Genomic DNA, 20,034 nt, shown 5'->3' with positions numbered 1-20,034 from the left:
AGAAAGATGCATGGCACAGCTGTTTTCCATTTAAAAAAACTTCAAGAACAAAAAAGTGAGCTTTCTTTAAATCTGCATTTTCAAATCAGCTTCAGCCGTCTGCTCCTCGGTTTTTATAGTTCAATCAAAAAGTCACAACATCAGTGCTGTCTGTCAGCAGGTAAGCAAATTGGACACATTCTTCCTCCCCACTGAAAACCACCAAACTAATTCAATCAAGAGCCCAGGCTTTTCCAGAAACATATCAACTGCTGACAAGCGATTTTTACAGTTCAGCTTGAGCTCAGTAATCACAGCCTAGCATGTGTTCTGTGGAACATGACACTTGTGCTAATATGTTCTCCAGTGGTCTCCATAAAAGACAGCGAAAACACCACAGTTAAAACTCAATCTCCAATCCAGAGAAACCCACGGTAATTTGCTATGTATTATTTTATTCAATTTCCTCTAAAGCTCGGCATACCGCCAAGTTTGAGCCTCTCATTCAGTGCGGGGGATTGGAGACTCAAAAGAGCAGTACCATTTCCTTTCCTGCAGTCTTGGTTGGGCCCTGTTGTAGCCTCGGGAAAGTTATCTTCTGATTCCCGAGGTCCTCCTCACCAAATACATGCTCATTTACAACCCAATTCAGCATAAACACTCTGCAGCTGCCTCTCTGGTGCTCACAAGGCCTATTCACACCCAGCAGGCCATCATGCATGCAGTGCCAAGCTGACATACTGTATATAGACATATTTCCTCCTATGTGTGCAGCAGTCAATTTGTAAAGCGACTCCACAAAACAGCATGTCCACACAGCCGGCTCCCAAGCTGTGTTCTGATCTGCAGGCCGAATCGATTGGTAATTCAGTTTAAAGCTAAAATCATTACTCCCCCAGCCCAGCACTGTCTTCCACTATTAGCACTGCAAGTCCTCAACTACATAAGGTAGCATTGAATGGAAGTTCGTTGTAAGCATCTCATTCTTCCTCTGCCTCTCAGTGTGAGTACCATCACAGCAGAGCGGTGGGTCCAGCGTGAGAAAAAAAATCTAGGTCTTATCTGGGATCCGAATCAAGCTGATGACAGTTTTGTTCAGGCTGTGTGCTGATTATCTCCTCTCTCACACCACACTGACCGCTGTGGCCCGAGCTAGTGTCATCGCAGCTTGTTTTGCTTTAGTAAATGTGGACCTGGAGGCGCAGTTTAAATCCTTGCTGGGATATCTAACTTGCAATAAAAGACCATGTTCCCTGCTACACTCCCTTTATTTAGTGCTACCTTTGACATTCAAGTGTCTATACTAAACGAAACCTGGCCTGTACTCCTTTAAACTTATAGAAGATGTTGTCAGTAGAGTCTATTGAAATTTAGATCATAAATTAAAGATGTAGGTAGTCATGAATAAACCCAAAAACAGAGCCTCTGTTCTTCAAATGACTCTTCATGGTAGAGGAACATTACCAGTCTGTCACGGGGCATGAAAGTAAGTTTGCATATCCAACCAAAACGACAAGCTTAACTATCAAAATAAAGGAAAAACTTTAAGCGATTTCACAGCTCAGCAAATACGTATTATGCTTTTTCAAGCTTCCCAGTCATTATGGCAGTGTTGAAAGACAGTAAAAGGCGAGCTATAGTTTGTGCGTTCAGCATATTCCTTGGGGCTAAATTTATATTCAGCACAGACGCAGTGTACACAAGCAGACCAGGGCAAACAGTATTTGTAAGATCTCTGCATTTCTTTTAAAGTATTTGAGAATGAGATTAGTGGTGTTTACTGCATTAGTTCACACATTGGTTCACAGAAAAGTAAACTTCTGGCACACACTGTATTATCGGAATCCCCTCATCTTTTACAACTAGCAAGTAAAAAAAAAAAATAATGCTATCTTCAACGCCTGCTTGACAACAGTAATGTTATGGTGCCTAAACTGTGTTAACTAAAGTATTCTATGATTTTTGAGACCTTCAACCATATATTACTGGGTCCCCCAATGTAAAAGCATTGTTAAAACTAACTGACATTGTAAAATAACACTACATCCTTGGCTTCTCTATCATCCCGTTTTATGTGTAAGTGTTGATTCTAAGAGTAAACACAGTGACAACTCATTAACACATTAACACCATAGTTTTGTAGCATAAAGTAGCCACATCCAACGCCACCATGTTGCACAATGAAACTAAAATACACTGAGGTTCACCATAGCTACTGTTTTCTCTGAGGCCTAAGACTTGCAAATGCTGCCAAGACAAAGATGATCTAAGCATTTGTCATAATGGACCCATAGCCTGAGCCCAGTAGTCTCAACACTATGCAGGTCAACATCCAACATCCCGTTTTTTTTTCTAGCTGTTGAGTCTGCTCTGTACTCTCAAGAGCAAATCCTAAAAGAAAGCGCAAGCTAAATGGGGTTCCATCTTTGATCTGGTGGGGTGCAAAGCCATTGGCCCACAGCCACAAAGGAGCTTAGGCGATGGAGAGGGCCTCAGAAACATGGTGTAGCTTTCTCACAATGGCTGCTGTTGCATGGACACACAGCTCTTGAGGAAGAAACATGAGAGAGGCTTGGCTTGGTGGTGTTGTCTTGCTTTTACTGCTAAGCCATGTCTCAAGGCTGTTTACTCTCAGCAGCTTTGAAGCAACTCCAACTCAAGATGGTATCAGAGGTGTGGATTTTAACCGAGCTCGCTTTGCTGCGCTTGCCATTCTTCCACTACAGAGCAGAAGGGTGCTGTGGGGTTAAGGAGGCTAATAACTAAAAATTACATGGTTAAATGTCATACAGGAGAGAAACAGCTTTCTGCCACTGGAAATGGGTTTGTTTTTGGTGGCACTAATGGTGACGGTTGTGCTACTTCTCTTGGTTTGTCGGATGGATGGCTATGAGCTCTGGGACTTGGATTCATATAAAGCTCTATTGAAAGCTGCTGGGAGTGAAGTCCTCTCTTATTGCTCTTGCAGCACAGATGCATTTTTCTATTCCCAGTGTGCTGTTACTGGCTAATACACTCATTATAACCGGCTTTGGGAAAGTGCACAGTCAAGAGCTTTTAGTGATGGACCCACTAGTTCCTATCAAGTAATGGCACAGGAAGTAAATATTGGATTTTATGAGTAAAAACAATGCATGTTGCCCATTTACAGTACAGGTACAAAAGCCCAGTGTTTTCAAAGCAACAACATTAAGAGAAGATACATTGAGGTATTCAGCCCATTACGAGCCTTAATACAAAGTAAAGCATTCTTTTGAACAACGTTGCCCAGTGGCTAGCTTGGTTCAATGGTATCTGAAACAAATTATCATTAACTTCCAGAAATAAACAGTCTACAACATGAAAAATACTCTTTCTAGGGGCTGAGATATTTGAAAAAACACAAGAAATGATCAAAACTACTTCTATCTTTACAAAAATACTTTTTAAAAAGTATACAGCCAAATTCTCATATGTAGTTATGTATGCAGTCAGTTGGATGTTTCGTCAAAGTCTCTTTGCCTCTTCCTTTCAGTATGTGCTGTGACAGTACTTTCCAAGTTGGTGTGCAACCTGTGTCTTTTCTGTTATTCTTACCATAAACCCACAATGAGCACAAACCGACCAGTTGTTCAATCTCTATAAATCTGAAAAACACAAACTGCTGAGCGGTGACTCATATATCAGTCTATTATATACTACAGGGCTGACTGTATTAAACAAATGGCTAGGCCTGCAGCTGGAAAAGAGAGGCAATATAGAGAGAGCAGAGGTTATTGTCTAATTTAAATCTTGGCTGCTTTCCCAGAGCTGTACCACATTCCAATTTGTGGCTGTGTTGCTTGGCGCTACTGACAGAGGTCCGGCTGCAAATACTCTCCAGCTCCTCTCCAGAAATGTGTCTCCAAACTGACAATCAACAAGTTGGCGGAGATTAGTGGAATGACTGGGGCAAATTAGGTGAAATAATGAAAATGCACAGATATGGATGTTACTTTGAGCTGTTTCTGTACGTGCCTTTTTTTCCTCCCACTGTGGTTGCAACAATGTATCATTATGACTTGATGTGCAACAACAGAGGCTCATAAAGAAAGCAGTGCATTGCTTCTGTAATGTCTTTGAGTTCTATAATGAAATAGCAGCTGGAAAAGACATCTGTGAACACATAGTAGTTACAGAATGGTTGAGCAGACTCTAAGAAGCAATTAGCTATTTCAAGCATTCTTCTCCTTGGCATACTATTGTCCGTTCATCTGGTAGATTGACAGCACACCAGGACATCATTAGCAAACCTGACGGCTGTTGAGTCGCAGACATTGTTTTTCTTGTGACAGGAATCATCAGACTAAGTGCCTCGCTAATGTTTTTAACAGTATTTAAACTCAAAATGTCACTTTAACATTTCCTACTTCAAAAGCAGTGCAAGATTAAGATACCAGCTTTGAATAATTACAAACACTAAGCTTCAACTTTGATTCCATATCATTGCACTGACATTTAAAGAGATTCAGAACAAAGACACTCTACACATCTTTTAGTCATAACGCAAAAAAATGATTCCTCTCCTCTGTGTAAAACGACAGGTTGGAGATGAAAGGCACACAGAAACCTGGAGGTCTGCTGTGTGTTGAAGCAGTGCTTTTTTAAGAGAACAAGGTATGTTAGCAAAGTACTCAGCTCTATGCAAAAATTCTTCTCTTTTGTTGATGATACTTGTCAGTGCATGGCCAATCAAATGTGACCATTTTTCCAAGACTCAATTTCCCTATTGATCATATCACACAAAGTAGTGAAAATCCATTCAAGTAATTTCAGCTTGTCACACAAAACTTACACTGCCATGCATAGAATATACACACTGAAATTTCAAAAAAAATAAACTTATGATTATAAATCAAAATAATTTGCAGAACCATTAGTCATGTAGATGTAGCTACAGTGGACATGTTCTTGAGTGTACTAGCAAATAACCCTGAATCTGTCTCTTTACAATTGAAAACAATCGGATACATTGTATTTGTACAAGCCCCCTTTACAGCTGTATTGATTTCCTCCTCTGACCACAGTTCCCTTCAGAGCACTTTTTTCCCATTACTCCAGTACAGGCAGCTAAAAAAGGGGGTCACTGACATTTTCTGTATTTGAGCCTTGACCTCTATTTTAGGACCATGCTGTGAGTTTCTTTGCTAAAATAAATGAGAGCAAGGCACAGTCTGCTGTGCACTCACACCTTCCTGTGCACATGTTCTCCCATCACTCTTCATTTGTCTTCATTAGGCTCATGTTTGACCCGCTTCTTCAATTCTCTGTGAGTATAATATATATATATATATATATATATATATATATATATATATATATATACAGTCTGCAGAGAGCATCAGAACATGTGGTATCATAGCCCAGATCTCCTGGCACCCTGTTGTACATATGCAGAGAGGGGAGGATTGAACTGCTCATCAACCATTTAAAAGAAGCCATAGCGAAGAACTGAGTAGATACTATATGACAATAGATTTAAGGGATGTGTGTTTATTTACAGCAGTAAATGTAGATGTACAGTTTTAATTTTACAGTAACCTTTAACAGACTAAAATACATGTAAGAGGTTTTCCCATGTCAGTCAGGTGCATTCAGTCAATAAACTCTGAAACCCAAATGTCACTAATCCAATTAATCAATAGATAAACAAAGCCTGTCATGAGAAAATCAGTTATTTCAACAGGGGGCGCCGTGCTGGTAATACTGACTGCAGCTTTAAGTTGGAGTGAAAAACAGAATTCCCACTGTCAACTTGTCATCAGCTAATTTACCTGGAGCCAGAGGGGGAGATTCACTGGACACATAGGGAGAGTTAATCTCTTCATTCATCTTCGCTAAAGAGATCGACCCAATTAGCTTGCCACATTGACTGACAGCCCCTGTGTTTGCTTTTTTCCCCTCGACTTTTTCCCCGTCTTAAATCAGGAGTTATGCAGTTTATGCTGGCTCCAGTTGAAGGCCTCTAAAAATTATTCGAGGGTATAGTACAACAGTGAAATAATCATGATGTCTTTATTCAAATCTGTCGAGTCTGAAATATTCACCACTGCAATTTGCTGTGACTGATTAGCCAATGGAAGGGTTGCTTGGGGATAGCTCTCCAGAGCTCTGTAATTGAGGGGATTTGACTTGGGAGAGGTTTTTTTCTGCTGATAACTACACACATTCCCTTTTTAATGTACTTTTCTTTTTTTAGCTTCTCCTAAAAGCCAGTGCACACCAGAATTTTGACGCTTGCAGAAACAGCAGTATGTAGGACAGTTTATATTTCGATTGCCGTCCCTGAAAAATGTGATTCCACGTTGTTTTTCATCGGATGATTTAGCACAGTATCCCTGGCTGTGGCCCAGAGACCAGTCAGTGATGGTTGGCCTGGTCACTTCAGAGTTGTCAGATCTAGCAACTCAAAGATCAGGGACAACAATAGCCCTAAGGACTGCTACCATGGCCTCTGACATCCCACAATACATAGAATATAGAGAAAGTTCATGCGAATGTCTGTGTGCCACTACCTCTTTTATTCTAAAAGATATGAAGTCTTAATAATGCTACATTGGCATTTTGCAAAAATATTTTATGAACTTAATCATTTGGCATCTTTTTAATCTACGGATTCTATCTTTGGTTATTATCTTTAGAGTTATTTTGCCAACCACAGCAACCTATTATCTTAAAAGCTAATTTATTTTGCATTCGCCATATGGGGTCTTGTTATTTTAAATTGCTGAGGGAACATTTCTCCTGAGGTATAGCTTTCATGTCACATGTCACATCAAATCTACAGTATTTTGGTAAGTGATGACCTGTGACAATATTTCAAAAGTATGGATATATTCTGTGGCTGGCACATGTGAGGGATTGCAGGGCTTAACAGGGGATGATAAACAGTGCACTGAAAAGGGTAAGCCATCAAATAATGTCTAATAATGAGCTGTTTCATTATAATCCTGTATGGGTAATTATGAGATTAATATGTCAGTCCTGGTTTTGGCAGGTTCTGCAGCCAGGAAAGGCTATATTTACCACAGCCCATGTGCCACAATGCTCTGAAAACAGCTTTTTTTTCCACATTAAATCTCATTTATATTGCGCAGAAAAAAGAAGATATGCTGTTATTCTTTTCCAAAACACACCACTAATGCTCTGGGGCATGATTTGTCATTGTTATTCAGTGCTCGCTCACCTACACTTAAAACATGATCCTTCTGGATTTTAATTAAGCACCAAGGTACCTCCCAGGGGGTTCTGGCTTGGCAAAGGAAACTACTTTGATTTATGTACTACTTTGTTGTTTCTGCTTGAAGCTTGCCTGTTATGAGAGACTGTGGTGATGAATGAAAGAACCGGGCAATTATTCTTATTTGTTAATTAGTTCCTGTAAGGCATGTATTCTTCTGAAAATATCAATACACACTAATACTGAAGCCGAACATAGAGCTGTCTCTTTACTTGTCATCTCTCCACCACAAAACAATCAAACAGAAACCAGTGGCTATGCTCGGACTGGGAATCTTACTGTAAGCTGGGTGCATATTTATAACATGTTCAGCTAAATTTGTTGACACTTCACTGCTCAATCAACTAAAGCTGATAGGATTTTCTCTCAATATGTTCAGCATGCCAACAGGATAATACATCTATTTATATAGTTCCATGCATCCCCCATATCCCCCATACAGCAGAAAATAACACAATTCAGCAAAATACTTAGAATACTAAAGAATGCTATTTCACAACTGATTGTATTTTAACACAATTTACTGACTGTTGAATGAGTAATTATTGATAACACCAAACCAACATAATTCCATGAGCCAAAGTTTACATATTTGTCATTTAGCAATATGCCTGTCAGACCTGTGGAAGTATATCTGTGAGAGTATATCAACAAACCCAGTAAGAGGAAATATGATGTCTGTTTTATTCATAAGAATAAAACTAAAAAGATGTGTTACAGTCTCATTATCTCAAAACCTCCTTTTTTGTTCTTTAGTAATAAGAGGCAAACACTTTTCATAAAGATTAACATATATTTCAGGCAGTGTTTAATATGTACTATAACACCCCAAAGATATTACATTTGTTAGCCAAAGCTAATACTGTTGTTTCTGTTTCTAAATAGGTATTACTTAGTAATCGTATGGCATGGATAGCAGCCAGTTTTCAATATGAAGCTTAATAACTGGCAAGAGTGTAATCCAGACTACCCAGGTTTACAATACGCAGCTGTTTTTGATAACAGGCCACATGCCCTGCAATAACACAAAAACTCTCAAGTGATGTAACCTTGTTCAAATGATTATTTTTGTTACGCAACCTGGTTTCAAATGCACCATAGCTGTTACTGTGTTATGTTGTTGATCTCAGAACTGAAGTTTCTTTTAGTTTTAACTCATTATAAGTTTCTCTGGACAAGCAGCTGATTGATCATAATGTAAAAAACGCTCTTTTCTAACAACTTCATTTTGGCCTGTGGTGCCACATGTGGTGGCGGACATGCCTCATGATGAGAGTTGGAATAGAAGATGGTCAGCGACCTTAATGCCACAACAACAGCATCAGAGAAAGACCTTGTACGAGGTCTGCTCTCCTAGATGCATATCAGAAGCTAATGGAGTCTCGGATCTACAGGGGTGCCGCGGGATCGCTCCGATTAGCTCGTGGAACTGCTGAAGGTCACCACTGCTGAGCTGAGCAGCCACAAGCCTTCATAAAACCATGCAGCGTATCATTATTTTCAAAGTGTTTCATTATGGACGGTTAACCTTGGATAACTCCGGCCTAACACTTTAATCAGCTGCCTGTAATGCCTTTGAAACAGTGTAATCATTCAGCTTCTCTTCTTGTTTATCAGCGGGTAAGACACAAATGTACTGAAGCCTATTAAAAAAGAGAGAGAGATCCCTTTTCCTAGGCTGTGCAGGTATTTGAAAAGTTACACCGGGAGTCAGAACCTCCAAAGACGAGGAACTAGATCAGTTTCCTTGGAAGGAATGTCATTTGAAAGAATTGTCAGTGGCAATCCAGTGAGGGAAACCCTGCCAATGCTGAAGCCTGCAGACCTTGATCTTGTTTCTACTTCTGCCATCCCACACTATGACCACATGCGAGAGTTCACAAGCCAGCAGAAACACACACATCACAATAAACAAGGACATGCTGTGAATGAGGCTCAGCTTCAACTCCTGAAATATCAGAAGTCGGCTCAAGAATTTCATGGACCCTATTCATAATCCCAGTTGAGGTTTCAGGGACTGGACCCTTATTATGTGGCTGGAGTTTTTACTGAGGCAATGTCCATTGTTCCTTTTAATCATGTAACTGAATGAAAGCTGGATAGATTCATGAATACTGGAGGATTTTCATCAAACGGTAAATCTGACAAAGAATTCTCAAAGTGATATTTCAGTGACATGTTGAGAGCTTTGATCATTCAAGTGAAGGCAACTGTTGGACAATTAAAGTTCAAAGAATGATGTAAGAATGATGTCACAGTCATCATAAACACTGTTTCCTAGAAAATATGTTCATACACAACGAATATGCACTGGCAAATAGTAGGAAACAAATGCTGCCAAGGTTGTGTTTCTTTTATCAACACAATACATTTTTTATATTGGACACAACAAACAAAAAATAAAAAAAGACATAAATTGGGAATGAGTGATTGTTTTAAATAAACTTGTTCAACACGATGGATTTACAGCTAGACAACCCTCCATCAGCATACTCTCTTGATATCTTGATATCATTCAAACTTAACATGAATTATGGCAAAGGATATTTTTAAAAGGAAAAACACTGTATTCATGCAATAGAATATTCTTACCAGTCTAACGCACGTATTTAAAAGATCCAATCAAACTGTGGCAGGGTGAGATGGCAGTTTTCCAATTCTAGGCAACTATTAAATCTCATTTAGAGGGTGAAGTAGGTTTATAGGCAGCAGTATTATTGCTATGGCAGTAACTGCTCAGATAGACGTTAATACTACCCTGCTGCCACAAACAGACATTATGTTTGAGAGGGAGCGTTCGACAATCAGTGACAACTAGAAGATACTCATGGGAAAACTCACCAGGGTGAACAGAAGCATGCAAAACGGGGACAAAACAGTAACCAAGATTATTTTTTTCACCTTGGCAGCAAATACATGAGTCTATTTTTTAAAATCAAAAATCAAACTTTTGCCAAACATCTTCTCATTATTTCATTTTATTCTGTTACCTTGTTGCTAAAGATGAAAAATAAAACACAAATGTCAAAATGTACTTCTGTTATTGGAATAGAAAAGGCTCAACTATTTTAAAACATTTGACAAAGTGGTGCCAACATGTTATTCTGTGTGATAAACAAGTTTTACTTAAAGTTAGTCTTCTTTGAACACTGCAGCAGTGTGTTCCAACATGCCGTCTATTCGACCATTCAAACAAAAGTTTTATTTACCTCCATTATTTAAGCTGTTTGTCCAACAGGTCTGAGGGATATTTGCACACCTGCTACTATAGTCAGTCCTTTTAGTGCAACCTGGTAACACACTGCATTATGGGAATGTGTGATGTGGGAGGGGGGCAGGTGAAAGAGGGTGGATTAATCACACTGCGTAACATGTAATACTACACACACCTGCCGCCCATACACTCTTAATGAGAAAGAAATTCTCACTCAACCTGACACATGAACAATTGTTGGAACAGTGACTAATATTTCTATGTGTAGGCTGCTTTAGAAAGAAATCCTGCACTCAGCCAACAATTTCTGTTTAGTTGACAGGAGTAATTTATCTGTTAGAGGAATAATATCTCAATTTTGAAAATGCTATATTCTGCTTTTACCCGATTGGAAACTGACTTTAAAGTAAATAGCAGGGACAGCTGGAGGAAAGAAGTCTAATACAGAGATAGCAGCAGTGAATTCAACTGGTCCAGCCTAAAAATATTACTCATAACTGTGTGAGATGGAGGACATTTGTCAGTGGCCTATGCTCCTTGAAAAGAGCTGAGGGCTTAAATCAAGCAAGTCAGGTTAAAAGGAAAACAGCTGAATGTTTTGATACAGTCTGTGAGCCCATTAAGAGAATTGGACATTAGATCTATGAAACATGGAATGGCTGCCTCTCTGGAAAGCTTTAAAAATGAATGTGACTTAACGGTGAGGCTAACCACTATAGGGACACAACACTTATTGAATCAGCCAACCAGAAGTGATTGACTGGTCCTTTTGAAAACTGCTTAATTCACGGTAAAAGCAGTTTCTGGGGGCACAGGGAGTTTTTCCCTTACTTTTAATAAGTCAGCAAGGTTGAGGCTGTCAAAGATGTAGTGAGCCAAAACCAGATTAAAACGGTTTATCATGGTGGAAAAATATCTCTTGTGGGGCACAAAAGGGGCACAGTATTCACCAAAAAATGAGAAGACTCCTTCAAAACGCCTACAGAAGGTTAATTTTACCTTTGAACTTACAAGATAAACAAACCCACAGTAGATTTAATATTTTTCATGTCAGTATATACAGCTTTGCGAAACTCTAGTTTCTGAAGTGTTTGTGGTACTTGAGTCAAGTAGTATCTCGGTCTTATCTAAAGATCATCAAATCCTCAAACTAAAACTCAACCCCTCGCTGACTTTTCCTCCTTTATAAGGACCTGCAGGTAAGGTTAACAACTTTCTTATAGGAAAGTTCATTTTCTGTGTGGAACCATGACTTAGCTTCTGTGACTGTGTATCTCCCCACAAAAGAAAAAAAACAAAACAAAACGTTTTTGTTCTGTTACACAACTTCAATTTAAGTGAGTGAGGTTATACATGGTTTAATCATCATCAAAATAAATTAAACATTAGAATTATTACTGTGTCATGTTTCATTTGCACTGTAATGAAGCAGCAAATAATTACATATTTTGGAGAAAAGAAATAATAGGGGAAGGAGTAATTTTCATTTGCGTAGCAGATTGCATTGTACTGCATAAACTCACTATTGTGAATCTGATGAAATAGCTCTTAAAGCAATCTGGAAGAAAACTTATGTTTTGATATTCAAGTCCTCTTTAACTCAAGTAAACCATTTATAGGACATTTAAATAACAACACTAAATGCTACAACTCTGTATTACTGAAAGAGATGTTTTTGAAACAATAGCTACAAGCTACAAGAAGAAGCAGGGTGTTTTGTTCAGTGTGGACCTGTAAAGCTCTGTAGGGAATAGCACTGCCAGAGGTTATCCTCAAGGAAAAAAGAATAATGTATGCACAAATGGTAGCCTTCTCTATGAAGACATACAACATGTAGCCTAAGCATTCTTTACTGGCTTTACATGGTCATGAGATCACATATACATATATACTTTGTCTACAGCTATGCCAGAATGACACATGATGCCCTTTTAGTCCACAGCCCACCAGATGAGAAACAGTTTTAAGAGTGTGAGGTCTGCTTAAATGAACCACACTGAGTAATGCACGAGGAGATGTAATGAAGTGGATTTATGAGCAGTGATGGCAGGATTAGAGAAGGCCTTTACGAGTGCTGATCTGGGTAATGGTCTATGTCTGTCTAAGATTTCAGAGCCTTTGTCATATTCACCTCATAAACAAAGCAGACAATCTGGTCTTATGTCTCCCACAGGTTCAGACTGTTGGTTCGAATCAACACATTATACAGGTAATACAAGTAGAAATGAGTTGAAACAAATTCTGAGGGACTTAGTTGGTGTGTGTGCGCGTGCATACATGCCATATGTCAACGTCTCAACATGATCAACAAAGTAAAGAGTGACAGCTGTGAAAATGCGGTGCCACAGCAATCAGAAACTATCAGGCTCATGGTTTAATATGAGGCCGTTACAGCTCTGGTGTGGATATTTTCTTTAGAAAAAAAAATCACTGTGAATCCCTTAAAAGCAAGTTTTCATAAACATATAGTTTCCAGCAATATGACTCTCTCGTACTATCATAGCAACAATCATCAGTTTTGTTCAGCAGACATCCATGCTACGACATCATGCAGGAAGTAGAGAGCCATGCATTAACTAAATGTGAACATCTGCTCTGTGTAGGCATACGTGTAGTGTGGCAGATCACAGAACAGTCAGACAGAGCAGTCATTCTTAGTGGCAGGAACTCCAAGTATAGTGTGTCTTGGAGCAGGCAGACTAAAAATAACACACTCTAATCTCAGTGGGAAAATTAGGTGTTTAATAAATCTGTTGCACTACATCTCCTGACAAGCTACAATTAAAAGACTCAGCAAAACACATCAGCTATTCACTTCTTGTGACATTTTTAACATTTAACATGTACCTTGGAGTCATATCCATCAACTGTTAAGCTTGACAAAGCAGACAACCTCTGAGGTTACACTCCCCCCACCCCAACACACACCAGCACCGCACACACACACACACACACATTTAAAGTAGTGTTTGGATATGTTTAGAATGTGTGTGATGAAATGGCACCAGCTGTGTACACTGGAGAGATGCACAAGGCCCCCTGGTTGAGCAGAGTGTTAACCCCTTCCCTCCCTGTAAAACAGCAGGGACGGCAGAGACAAAAGAAGCCTGGCCCACTGTGGTTTGGACACAATGAAAGGTTATTGCCCAGAGAGTTTGCTGCTGAGAAAGTACAGTAATTCACTTCCCTCAGTTCCTTCAGTCTTTGTTACTTTTGGTTTCTTTACATATACATGGGTCAGTAGCAGCCACATCAACCATGAGCAGGCTTCTGTTTCACCTACAGTGCATTTTACAGGCTCAATAAAATCCTCTGATAATTGCAGCTGCAGCCATTCATCATCATGTTAAGTCGAACAGTCTGAACAACTTCCTAATCACTGTCTTTACAGCAGTTACACTTTCATATCAAAGGTGAGTGGATAATAAAATACAGAGTATATACACATTCTCAAAGAGTGCTTCAAAAGTACATTATGTGCAGCAATGGAAGATCTGTCATCGAGTAACTTTTCCTTTTTGTTGTATTAAAGTCAAAAGAAGCTGTCAGTTTAGAAGTTAATAATGACTTCTAGCCTGTTGCATCACAAAAGTGCACAAAAGTTGTATGTTGCCTTTACAGCTTTCAACACCAACAGGATTATTTTAGTTAGCACATTTTCATCTACATGTGCTATGAAGGTATGTATCTATATGTTTGTCCATGTGTCTCTACATTAGTGTAGAGCTGCAATGATTAGTTGATCGACAGAAAATTAATCGCCAACTGTTTTGATGATCGATTAATTGTTTTGAGTCATTTTTTTAGGAAAAAATGCCAAAAATCTCTGGTTCCAGCTTCTTGAATTGGAATATTTTCTGGTGTCTTTAGTCTTCTATGATAGTAAACTGAATATCTTTGTGGACTGTTGGTCGAGACAAAACAAGAAATTTGAGGTTGCATCTTGGACTTTGGGAAATGGTGATCAACATTTTTCACCATTTTCTGACATTTTATTTGTAGCCCTACATTAGTGCCATTAAAAAAATCTGATGTCAGGTCAACTCCTGACTACAAAGAATTATGAGTCTTGGTGGTGCTGGAATTAGTTTTTCGAATAAACCTCAAACGTTAGCACCAGTGAAGGTAAAGAGTTTGTATTAACATCTGTTGGTAATTTCAGTCCCTCTGCGCCTGGAGGTAATGAAAGCCTACACTAAATAGATACTGTATCTGAAACATTATTAAACCTTAGACCAAAAAAAGACCAGATGGCCATAAATATGGGAATAAGACTGGGTCCCTTTCATGAAACCATTAAAGTCAATCACATTTGACTTTTACAAATACCAAAACCAGACAAATCCAAACAGCTCCTTGTCTTTGGTTAACACAGTGCATGACTAAAGAGCTTGCCCAGAAAAAAACACATAACTTTAAATGTCTCACATCACTGGCATAACCAAAATGAAAAATTAGAAAAATGAAAACTAGATGCATAAATACATAAACCCATGTATTCATTTAAAGTTTTCCAAACTTTAAAAAGGCAGGTCTTATAAATTTTACTGACTACAACCAGGTGTTCTCAACACAAGCCAAAGAGCCAATAAAAGCAAGAGTCGTTATCACAGGTAAATTGAAAACAACACAACTGCTCAGTTCTCAAAGTAACAAGCAATCAGTGAAAAAAAGGGGCCTTGGCAGGTTAATGCCCTTGAGCATAGCTGATACGTGTTCAACCTCAAGTCAAGGTAGTTTAAGAGAAACGGACCCTGCTGTGACAGCCTTGTCACACACCTGAACACTCTGCATTACATGTTTACAAATGATATCACAGTAATAAACCTATACATCTTTAAGGACAGTGTTGATGAAGGGAGAACCAGGTTATAGTAGGTAATTTTTCTTGCTTAATATATTTTATAAGCCTTATTCGGCTGTGTGAGGTTGCGGCATGTTTCTCTTCAGCAGCACTGTTTCTTCTTCATCTCAGTGCCAAAAAACAGGAAGCTTCATTAGTCATGACTGCAGCACCTAATTAAGTCTGTGCCACTCGTTTGGATTTTTCTGTAAATTTAAAAGAATCTCTGATGTTTCAAAGTGCCTCTGGGTCCTTCTGCCTCTGTTGTCATTAAAATTGAACATTTCCTGTGCCAGCTTTTTGAGAGGGTATTGCCTGTTTCAAATAAAAACTGTGAATCAAGTGAAAGTTTTGCTGTTTGCAAAGATGCTGTGACAGCTTATAAATAGATTAAAGAAGTAATACTTCAGTTCTGTCTGACTTGTAAGCATGACGCATCTTTTGGATGACTAACTGCTCTCCATTGTGCTACCTTTCAACGAGTTGATTCAAATAAATCGGAGGCTTATTTGAAAGATGCATGCAAAAGAGGCTATTTGTTCGCCACGGAAAGGCATTGTAATTAGCATGAAATGCATGCTTTGTGCTCGCTCTCCCTCCTTCTCCCACTCCCTCTCCAACATAGCTGGTAGAGATACTGGATAAGCACCTTCTCACAACCCTCCTTCTCCCGCCCTGCCTCCTTTTGCATTGTGGCCAATTACTGTTACAGATGGAAAATTTCACTTGACCTGGGGAATTTATGAGCAGGAATAAAATCGCACTTCAACTCTTACACCAATTCAAAGCAATGTAGTTAAAATTTCTCAAGGCTGATGAAGACATGATGAAATTGGGCACATATGACAACTTGGCCACATGACAAAGAGCTGATGAAACAGTGAGACAAACCTGGTAACTGTTTTGAGCAGCATCAGATTGCAAGGGCAAACAGGGCTGCACTATGAGGCTGAATAATTTGGGAGGGGGTAGTTTGTGCGTGTGTATGTGTGTGTGAGGAGGGGTGTGGGTACCTTTGTTTAGACTTTATAAAAACAGCATGCAGTAGTTGTGTAATTTTTTCTGTCACAGTGATATTCCCTCTTACTGGAGAAAATGGGAGTCAAGCTGCTGATGGATCTAGGGGTCCAACAGTTCAAGTGTTACATCACTGACAACATATCACAAACCATCAACTGTGTTTTACATGACGTTAGGGAGTTAATAAACTTGTCATACCTCAAGAATGTTAATGACATTTCCAACTTAGAAACAGTGCTGGGAAGTGAATAAAACAATTTATAAACAATATTAAGTAGGTGTGTAAAGGTTCTGAAACTGAGAGCAAAACCGCAACACAGATGTCCATAGTCTCAAGACACAGTTCCGTCTTCTGTGTCCTCGCCATTCCAACCAACCCGATGCCACCACTGCAGACGCAGGCTGTTGATCTCTCATTATGTTAGTAATGTAACAAAACTCACACAACCCCCCAAAATGACTTGTTTCACTATCAGAATTTGATCTATTTGGTCCAATAACCTTGGGAAAGTCTAGAAGAGTCGCACAATTAAATTATTTTATCCCCATTCAAGTTAGCAGAGAGCTAACCGGAAGTTAGCCGGCTAAGCCAGCAGAAGTCTCTGGTGCGGATTACTGTAATTACCAGTAAAGCTGTACAAAAATTTAACAGAGCAAACAGCAGCAGATCAGAAAACAAGGAGGCTTCATACTAAAATATGAGCAAATGTGCTTATCAAATAGAGGGAATTAGAAATAAAGGCCTCTCTCTAATATAAGCCTGCTTTCAATAAAGCCTGGTGCCCTCTGCAGTTGAGGTAAATAAAGGCCCCAGCCACTACTAAATACAGTAATTTTGTTTACTTACTTAATATGTAGACTGGTCCTCAGCAAAATGTATTTATTTATTTTTGTTCACTTAGTTAATTTATGTAAAGTTAATTTATAAAGTTAATCTACTTTCATGGTGTTCTTTAGTGTTCTTGATATTTCAAATTGTAGCTCATTTTTGTAGTGGTGTTTATCTTGCGATCGCAATATGCAAATTCAACCAATCTCCAGAATATTTGCAGCAGCTTGCAATTTTGCTAAATTCCCGCGATTCCTCCACATTAAATAGTCCCCCCCAAAAAACTGTGATTTTGTGATTGCAAATATTAACGCAAGAGCTTGCAAATTTGCTAAATTACCGCAACTTTTCCGCATGAAATGGCCATATCAACAGACTCCTTGTGACTTGGACCAAGTGTCACATTTCATGTCATGGTAATTTACGTCATTGCAGCGCGCCAGAAGTGATTACATATGACTCTTCATTGGTAGTTTTTTTTTGTTTGTTTGGGGTTTTTTTGTTTTTTTAAACCAAAACCACACTATTTTCCTTTGCTTGCAATTTTTCCTAATTCCCACAATTGTACCACAAAAAAGCACATAAAACACAATAAATTTTGAGAAAAGCTACTGCAAAATCAAGCATTTTTGGCCGCAATCACAAAAAATACTCTGTGATATCCTGGAGGGACTAATTAGTATGACAGTCTGAAGGTTTACTGTTGCCATGTATAAGATAAGTTCACAATGCAGCGCAATGCTGATAATGAGCACATTCATACTAAACATTAAATGTACGTTATTTCTCTTTGTGTGTGTGTGTGTGTGTGTGTGTGTGTGTGTAAGCTGTGAAGTTGTTTCCAGATAATAAGTGTTCATTTTCAATCATATCTGCAAGTACTGAACTTATCAACAGCAATCCTGGTGTATTGAAGCTAGTTAAATACCCTATAATTTGTGAGAATGGCTTTTATGTTGTTGTCCATTGTGATTGTGATAAAAAATAACACACTAGCACATCTACATGCCAAAGGACAGACAAGTGCTTCTATAACATGCTATTTGACTGCATCATGAGAGTCATTAAACATGATCACAGTCCAGCAGAGCGCTTTATTTGACACTTGATACACTGTATCTTACTTTTATCACATTCTAATGCAAGATTGTAGGGTGCTGATGCAATGATCCACCACTGATGTTCAAGAACATGAAACTGTATAGCCAACAGCGCCCATGACTGTGAATCACATCACTCTGGTGAGAGTTTGGCAGTGCAACGAGGCTGTAAAGTAGCACAGTGTCACTACACTTGTGCTATCATTTCCATCACTAATAAACGACAGCAAAGTTTGTTGCTGTGTGTGTGTCTGTGTGTGTGTGTGTGTGTGTGTGTGTGTATGTGTGTGTGTGTGAGGGGAGGAGGGGGGGATTAATTAAGCAACTCCAGAAAGACAGCAATGATTAGTGGTTTAAGTCGGGAGGAAACAAGTGGAGGCAACTATTAAAATGAACATACCACTAGTTTTAAATGTACTTAATTTTGAACAGATTTGCATTAATTAAAGCTAGATTAGCCCGGGGTTACGGCGCACTGGTGAGATTTCAGCACCAACGTGGGCATACAAGACTACACCGCGAAAACAGAGGAGTTTCTCACCTTGTTGAAGTTGTAGTAGCCCAAACAGTGGGCAAAATCCAGGTTTGGTGGATCTCCTGGAATAGAATTTCCACCGGCAGTCGGATAAAATCTTACATCCATGATGTGTGTGTGAGGGAGCCGCGCAGCTGTAGCTGTAGCCTACTCTGCACGGAGCTCAATTTGTTTCTGCCGTTTACAATCCAAGCGCACAGAGGGAGACGGAGAAAGAGAGGCGGTGAAACTGACCCAGGCTTTGTTGGGGTGAATGAGATACTGGGGTGGCGAAGAAAACAGGTTTAGGTAAAGTTTCGATATTCCTCTTCTACGCCTGGTTGAGCCGCTTCATTTCTGAGCAAGCACACATGAAGGTTGGACTGAGCCCAATAAGCTGTCCCTCAAGGAGCAGCAGGCGCTGTGTGCCCATGCATTTACACACAGCTGCTGCTGTATACAAAGAAGCCACGAGACCGGCGACTGAGCGTGGGTCCACCTCCTTTTCCTCCCCCTTCAGATGCAGGAAAAAAGGAGAAAAAAAATGAAGACTGTAATAAAGTGGTAATGATAACCGCAAAGTAAGTCCGCACGTCAAAACACTGCGCTACTCTGCGTCCGTATCCTCCGCCGCGCGTCTCTGTCTGAGAAGTTTATTTCTCCAACTTAGAAAACTAGCTGGTGAAGCAGTTTGAGTCAGAAGTAGCTCACTGGCCGCATGAGCCCATCTGCTAAATACTGTACAGCGTTTGGAGGGTTTGTAAAACAAGCACAACAACACTCCACAGATGGTGCAATTAGTGAATATGATGTATGTACTACACTGAGTATCCCAGTTCAGCTCTCGGCTCTGCCTATCGTAGTGAACAAGGCAGAATGTGTGAACAAGCCAGCCACTCCCCAAACACACTAAGCCACTCCCATGAAAGCACTGCATTTAAGTCCATGTGACCTGTTGGTATATGATAATTAATTGCAATTACCTTACTCTGTAAGTAATTAAAAATTATATATACAGTTATTTTGCATGTCTGTGTGTATTTTATTATATATAATCCTCATCTGTAATCAACATGTTACCACAGTATCCCTTTCTATGTTCTGTGTAAGCACTTAAAAATGATACTACAACCTACATGTCAATGCCAAATGGTTGTTTCAGTCTATGTTCTTTCAATCACATCATGACTGTTCCATTTTCAGTAATAGGTAAAAGCCAAAGGATATTTAAATTTCACTCCATTTTTACGATTTTTTCGTCTTTACCATGCTAAAAA

The 20,034-nt window shown here is 39.3% G+C and overlaps 1 protein-coding gene across 1 annotated transcript in view; it reads right to left on the bottom strand.

Annotated features, from left to right (window-relative positions):
* Positions 1-19,662, bottom strand: part of tox3 (TOX high mobility group box family member 3) — a 43,749-nt gene extending 24,087 nt beyond the window's left edge. The window contains exon 1 of the mRNA XM_067594980.1: positions 18,785-19,662. Coding sequence (XP_067451081.1) covers positions 18,785-18,886 — 102 coding nt within the window. The 5' untranslated portion in view covers positions 18,887-19,662. The remainder of the gene's footprint in view (positions 1-18,784) is intronic.
* Positions 19,663-20,034: the final 372 nt, after the last annotated feature.

This window comes from Thunnus thynnus, chromosome 1, assembly GCF_963924715.1.
Source record: "Thunnus thynnus chromosome 1, fThuThy2.1, whole genome shotgun sequence".
Taxonomy (NCBI): domain Eukaryota; kingdom Metazoa; phylum Chordata; class Actinopteri; order Scombriformes; family Scombridae; genus Thunnus; species Thunnus thynnus.
Note: the sequence above shows the minus strand (reverse complement) of the source record. Positions and strands in the feature narration are given on the sequence as shown.